Source organism: Opisthorchis viverrini (genome assembly GCF_000715545.1).
Source record: "Opisthorchis viverrini unplaced genomic scaffold scaffold3237, whole genome shotgun sequence".
In the NCBI taxonomy this organism is placed as follows: domain Eukaryota; kingdom Metazoa; phylum Platyhelminthes; class Trematoda; order Opisthorchiida; family Opisthorchiidae; genus Opisthorchis; species Opisthorchis viverrini.
This window is the reverse complement of record NW_008752451.1, coordinates 36,584-44,052: the sequence shown is the minus strand read 5'-3', so window position 1 is coordinate 44,052 and position 7,469 is coordinate 36,584. Positions and strand designations below refer to the sequence as shown.

Sequence of the window (7,469 nt, the reverse complement as noted above, 5' to 3'; positions counted from 1 at the left end):
CCTCAATTCGGGACAATGAATCCTCTATTAGCGGTTAACACTTCGTCATCGGTATAGGTGTCGGTTGGTGGGATGTGTTCTCCAAAACCTGTAATATGATTCCAATATGATGGGTTGCAAGCCAATTGGATAAGGTAACCAAAAGTGAAACTAATGAGAAAAATTATTTTGGAAGTAAATGTGGATCCAATTCATAGTGAACAACGGGTCTAAAACCGATATTATAGATGCATCACTGTATGCAAATAGGTCATCTGTAGATACTCAAAAATCATGGATGAGTTGTTAGGTCTGCCGAGTGCTTTACTCATTTTTTTGCGTGCTGATTCTCGAAATGAGAAATGGAAATATCGATGGGTGTAACCGTTGGTGAATTGTCTGGAACTAGAAGCCACATCATGTGACCGCATCTGAGTGACTTGCACTGCATCAAACCGAACCAATCACGGATATCTACCGCTCATCGGAAAAGTATTTATTTGGACGCTTTGCCGTGCAATTCCAGGCATCCATCTGGCAGAAATGCAGTACAAATTATTCCTCCTGCTAATTGTTGCCCCATTGTTATGCAACACTTTTCCAACACAGCCCAAAGGTGAGTGACTGGATTCGGCTGTAACTTACATTGTCATAAAGTGAATAACCTAATAACTATTCCAATTTTACGCCAGAAGAATGTTAGAGATAGTGACAAATGTGGTGACCAAGTGAAGACAAACAGTTTGGAGAACAAAAGAGTAGGCTACTTTTCAACTGACATTTGCGAGCCAAATGCTGCGGTGTGATAAAATTGTCCATAGATTGTATGGTTTGCTGCAGCTCGACAAATGTCTGTTCTCCCTGTCTGCTTATCATAATGTCTATTGAGTCACTTACCCGGCCATGCTACAAAATACTACCGGACTGATAAGATGGTACATAAGGTCAGATGTGTGCTTTTTGTATGGGAGAACTTGATAAAAAGATGATATTGAGAATGGTATCTGATAAGTTGTGACTTTTGCACCCGAACTGCAAACGGCTTTCGCCCCAAATGAATCTCTATTGGATGTGATTTTGTAAGCATTCTGACCATTATTCTCGACAAGTTGGTTAAATAAATGCTTTCATGACAGTTCTCCAGCACTTTACGTCGTAGCATGAACACGAGTGGATTATATCTAGAGAAGTTCTGGCCATAACGTTGGTTCGATTAATGTGGTGCATGTAAATTCACTAAAGCCCTTTTTTCGTGGTTCTTTTTTCAGATATCTGTCTACATCAGAAAGATACTGGATTTTGCCATGTAAATAGCATAACGAAGTATTACTACGATAATCGGCAAAAGAAATGCTTAACTTACAAAGATCGCTGTGGCACGAGCAAAAACCGTTTTGACTCTTATGATCAATGCTATAAACAATGCAGTCACCTCATGAACACGCATTAATTATCAAATGAACACGAGCGCTTTTCGTCTCTAATACAGTGTCAAATATATTATGCATCTAGTTAAATTACTGTTCTCACTAACGGGACTGAACAGGGCGAAAAAATTCCTAGTGAGTTTGCGAAGGTTTACTAATTGTGGAATAGGATACAAGAATCTGGTCACCGTTAATCAAAACGTACCATAAGACAAAAACGGATGTCAGGCAATAGGCCTTTCAGCTACTGGAAGTTGGATAATAGAGCGAAGAGGGGAATAGCGGACAACAGAAAACGTCTTGCAACTCTGAACAAGCGCGAAGAAATTTTGGGATTCTCAAAAAGAGACGCGGAACTACCAAAAAGCTAGGTGCGGGTGATTCAAATTTTAGAGAACATTAAGCGTTGCGCAACTAAGAAAATCATAGAGAGGGTTGCTTGGACACAAGACAGCCGACAAAACAGCTTGACCAATTAATTTTGTTTTTGTTTCTGTGCGCTGACTTTGAGTTAAGTTTAAAGATCTAGGAAGTGTGTATCAGCATGAATCGGATAGCTGGTAATGTGGTGGCGCATTTGGCTAGGAGCGAACGATATGCAATAACGTTAGTTCAATCTTTTAATGAGTGTGTTTCCACTTATCCTATAATTACACTATTCCCAAATTAATGATCCGACTTCTTACCTGCCTCTCGCTATACTTCCCATAATTTTGAGTTCCTGGGAAGTAAAGTTAATATTTCCTTAGACCATATTCTTAGCACGCTTTCCCAATCCAACCAGCAAGAAAATTCATGAGCTTTAATCTCGTATGCTAGGAACATGTCAGCCCAAAAATTATGGAACAGAAGCATGCGGTAAAGCATTTCTTGATAATCGACTGTTCCCGCCGATTATACCGTGCACTTCATTTCTCAGTCACCTAGATTTGCACTCCTACTTTTGCTCATGCAGTAGCAAATCACTGAACCGATAAAGAACAAACAGCAGTGATCATATCCAGTTGTGGGCGGATTACTACCTATACCTGATGTTGTCTATATCCACTTTACAATTACTACTTTACAATTACTTCAAAATGACCAATGGATTCGGAACTGCATGCAAATTGCACATAACCTACCGACTATGGAAATATTTTTCCGAATGGAGTCGATCCTATGTTCGCCTGACTTACGCGCAAGGAACCAGCAGTTTGCAGACAAACTGGTAGGTCGTCTGCTTGCTGCATTTTTGTCATTTACACCGTGTTCGTAGGTTCTCGAAATACGGCGAGATTGTTGCAAAATTTAATGTCTTCTATTCTTACAAATAAATTACAGCTAGTTCGGAGTGTAAACTGCATCCAACGGAAGTAAATACAAATCCAACGGGACAGCGTTTTATCGACTTTGACCTTAACTGAATAATTCATAAAACAGTTTGCTATGGTGTTCCGACTTAATGACTTCTACTTTGGATGCATACAGACCTTACAACAGTGCATCTTTGTTTGAAAAGGATTATCACAGTAACAATAATTTATACATCACTCTAACACGTTGGCCTAAGGTAGTCTGTCAGTTTTAGGAATAACCAGTTACTCTAATCCTTCTTGTGGAAGCAGTGTGTTAACGTCATCTAGCAAACGTGCGTTAGCGTTGACGACAGGTGTGTTGCTTGGAATGACTACGTTAATGAAAACACAGGTTAACGACTCGAAGGGTGAGTTGGAGCCGAATGAGGGCCAATAATAAGGAATCATTTGTTTTGTGTTTCGACACCCGATTATCGGAAATATCTGTTCTGTGTAGAGTCAGATTAAAGGTAACTTCAGAGAGTCGTAAGCCGTTGCGTCAATACTGGACTCCGGGGTTTATATTTTACAGAAAATCAGGCAAGAGGCGTGAAAGTTAATTTGTCTGTACGGTCAACTGTCACCTGTAAACATCTGAGCAACGAGATTTCAAAAAATTACACATCAACAAACAAGCTTCACAGAAATAGCCCACAAAATAGTGGTTTTCCTGAATTAACCTGGTTTTACAGGAAAAAATTAAGATTGTGCCCAAAAGCGACTTTTCTAGCCAATTCCTTCATTTACGCTGAAAACATTGCTGGGAAAACTGATTCCAACAACCTACCGTCACAGTAAGGGCCATAATTGGTTAGTCGGAACATGCAGTTGCATCTGGATTAACCACGATAACAAGCACAGAAAAAAGAAGAAACGGTATAACGTATTAAGTGATGGAATCGAAATTCTTTGGAGCTGTTTATGGTCACTTAGAGAGCATTAATCACACTTTTGGGCTCTTCACGTCTGGTTGTGCGTCTTTTATAATACAGTTTTCAAGTGCGGAAACACTGTACCACAAAACTTGGATTTTAGGGACATCTGCATTATATAACGTGAAAAAACGGGGTTTGTCACCCTATCCTCTTTCCGGTGTCGTGAAAATAGCGTGGTTTCTCCAAAAATTGATGGAATTATTGGGCTTCTAAACACTTTAGTCCTAATTTCACTTGGATAAGACTTTCATAACTAAGTTCTAAATGATTCTGTCGGAATCTAACAGAGGTTAGAAGCGGTTGTTTTAAAAGTGGTATCGTTTTTTAATTTCAGAGGAATGTGAATAACATGCACATAACTGATTGTTTACAAAAGACATTTTCAGCTTGCATCCTTATTGTGTAGATGCTTTGGCGAGTTTGGTAGTCAAAGTGTGTTCGTTATGTTGGGAGCAACCGAAAATTTTGTTCGATTGGATTAAGAACGCCTGACAAGTTATTCCTTACAACCTTAGTTTCCAAGTCGAATCAAGGCGACAACCGGAAAATGCTCAATTTCATGTTAAAATTAGTATGTTGGAACAGGGAATAATACAGCTTTCAGTCAATCTACTTATGCTCCAAAGTTAGCACAGAAGATAACCCCAAACAACTGGTGTTATTATCTTAGCTTTTTTCACCACTATTGGAATCAAAGATTTTGTCCATTTACAGCACAGCTGCAAGCATCCTACCACCCATCAGGGCGACATAATCAGTGAGTAGCCCATTGATTGATGAGTCGGCACTCTGCGATACGCCGGCATATAGGCCTGCAGAAATGGGTGAACCAAATGACAAAATTCTTGGTGGGATTTTCATATTCCTCTAATTTATCTGGTAATGACTCTTGGGAGCTTTGGTTGAATGTGCGCCGCACACTGCGTGCAAGTTATCTGAATTTGGTACTGCAACCTGATAAACTACATCAGGGTGCGATATGGACGTGTGTAGACATGTGTATGCATTTATACACAATGACACATATGACTATCTATACATCGAAGGTAAATATAGCACAGTACCACAGATAACATGTCAGACGGGATTTGCTTGGTAGTTTCTGGTAAATCGTATTTGTCTGCCAATAATAATAGTTCGAAATCCGGCCGAGTCCAGGATGCTTTAGCAGTAGGGCGCAAGAATACCGGCACGCAGTTGACCCCGTCAGCAGTTACTGTCTAAAAACAGTTAAGCAGATTTTGGACACCGGACCCAGTAAGAACAATCAGTTGCCAGAAGCGCGATTACCGTGTCCACCTGATAAATATCAGCCAGGGCGAAACCGGTCTGGGTTGGCTAAGAATTATCTGTAACCTTACGAGCAGTATGTTCTGTCAAGTAAAAGGTTGTTTGTCAACTTTCTCAAGCGCAACGGTTTCCATTGCTTTCAAAGCTCTCAAGTGAGGAGCACAGTTAATAAGCACAAATTAATAACATCAATCTCTGAATACCCTCCATCAACTGGTTCTGCGTACACCACCACCATGCGGTCATGCATTTGCCAATCTCTTAGCCAATGGAGTAAGTCCCTCTTGTGAATTTCCCCATCTTTGTCACTAACAAACCCAAACCGATACGGCCTTCTTGTCGTGATAAGCAGGCTACCGTGAGCCAGTGAGCCATCTGCCTGGAATTTGTTTCGTGAGGTACGATGACGCCAGGAATGCCGTAGTGGAACAGTCAAAGCGACAGTAGCGACATGTAATAATAGAAGTAACCATATGATTGGGTTATCTGGGGATACAGCCGCACTACTGGTTGCGGCAGGACTGTAAGAATGATAAGGAGCTCCCCCCAGGCGACCAGTATGGGCATATCGACAGAATCGGCAAGACTGCCTTCCCCAGAGAATAGACACGCTAGAAGGTTAGCCCTAAAATTCACCCAAAAATTGGACGCTAGCTCCGGTGCACAACTCAGTACGGTCAAAATACTCTCAAAACTCAAGAGTCAGTCACTTACTGCTCAAAAGGGTTGTGTGTACTCAGTGGCATTTAGAGACATATTTTTATATCACCTTTAACTAAATCAACCCATTGCTAATGGTTGATCAGATGGCAGTTGATCTGTTCGCTGTGCTTGGCAAATGGCTTGCAAATTTCTCATCCCCAGTCGAGGAGATATTGTCAGTGCGCATTGAGTGCGCTGACGACGTCTCCTCGACTGGGGACGAAACGTTTGCAAGTCAGTTGCCAAGCTCGGCAAACAGATCAACTGCTATCTCATCAACGACCAGTAAACACACCCAAGGTACCTATATTTCGACAAATTGATAAGTCAACTCACCACTGCCCTGGAGGTCGTGTCCTGAATTGGATTGCCGCTACTACTCCGCTTAGTATTCACAATGCAGCACTTTCACGCACATATTTCTGACCTTAGCAAGCAAGGAGTTGGGAGCCTGAAATTTGAGGACTCTCGCGGATGAAGATGAAGGAGACAGGTCTGAAAGGCAAGCATTTATTCTGCAAAACAGCCCAAGAGTTACAAAACAGAAATAGCTACGCTTCTTGAGACCTCACCGGTTGATCAAACTAGGCAACCTGAGGCTAGATAAGGTTTTACCTCCTACTGGATCCAAGCCCGACGTGAAAAGTTTGATGAATTTGCATTTGCAGATCACATGAATCAGAGTACAATAGATCATCCGGACTCCATCACCTGGGCTGACGTTCTCACAGCTGCTAAGACACTAAAGGGCATAAATGAACTGAACAATGAAAGAAACGGGACAGAGCGTCTTGTCAGGGAGACCATTCGGAAGAAATATAATTCCACATCTGCTGTGCAGAGTTTAGTGGGTGAAAATCACCCGGAAAACTTTCGACGAATGAGTGATAATACCTTGCTATAAAGAGAACGAGATAGCCAGACGACGGAAGCAGTCCTTCAAGCAGATTGGAAAGGGTTATGGCTCGTACCTTGCTCAATTTCCGCAGGAATTGACTGCCCTACTGGACACAGTGCAGCCAACTGAGGTATGCAGTCATTCTACGACTTTGTGCAATTGTGACAACACCCCACTAATCAAATCTCGGAAGGGGTACGAAACAGGGTTTTCATTCGGAGATTTCTATTTTGCTGTCGACTCTTAAAGGCAGCATGTCAAATGTCTCAATCTGCAATTGTCCTTCGGTCCGCAACAGTAATTAGTTTCCTTTGTCTTTAAATAAAGGCCATTCCTGCAGGACACTAAAAGCACATAAGAAAATATGTGTCACATAATAGTAACTCCTTTATAGAAAATCGTTCCGAAACACGGAGAAATGATGCACGTGCACCATCGGTGAGCGTTTTGAAAACAAACTTTTGGACGCGGCAAGCGGTAGAAACACCCCCGCACTGTAGTAGGGTATTCAAATCTATCAAATCCACAACTTACATTCGCCCATACCTCCGTTCGTGTCTAAGTACACCAAAATATACCAGCGTATTTTATGCCTATTTTTCTGACAACACGTTGGTTTTGTTCGGCATGCAGTTGAAATCATTCGTTATCCACCAAAACTCTGTCGATAGAAAGCGGAACTTCGGCCGGTAAACTCGTCTGGTCTTTTCAGGAAACATCCAGCCTAGGTCATCCATCCGTATGAACAAGTTATCTCCCACTAAACTGCTTGGAAATCAAAACGGAACGGCTATATGATGTGTCGAGAAAAATCTGCTGCAAAGTACTCGAACGCTGTGATTCAAAACATTCAACACCATATAAGGCTTACAGGACGGTTGAACTCAAAATTCCAGCGGGT

The 7,469-nt window shown here is 41.6% G+C and overlaps 1 protein-coding gene across 1 annotated transcript; it reads left to right on the top strand.

Moving 5' to 3' along the window:
* Positions 1-503: 503 nt before the first annotated feature.
* T265_15721 (hypothetical protein) lies at positions 504-1,499 on the top strand (the record flags this gene model as incomplete). Its single annotated transcript, XM_009179015.1, has 2 exons — positions 504-595; positions 1,248-1,499. The coding sequence occupies 2 exons, from the start codon at positions 523-525 to the stop codon at positions 1,427-1,429; spliced, it is 255 nt and encodes an 84-aa protein (XP_009177279.1).
* Between the last annotated feature and the right edge of the window lie 5,970 nt (positions 1,500-7,469).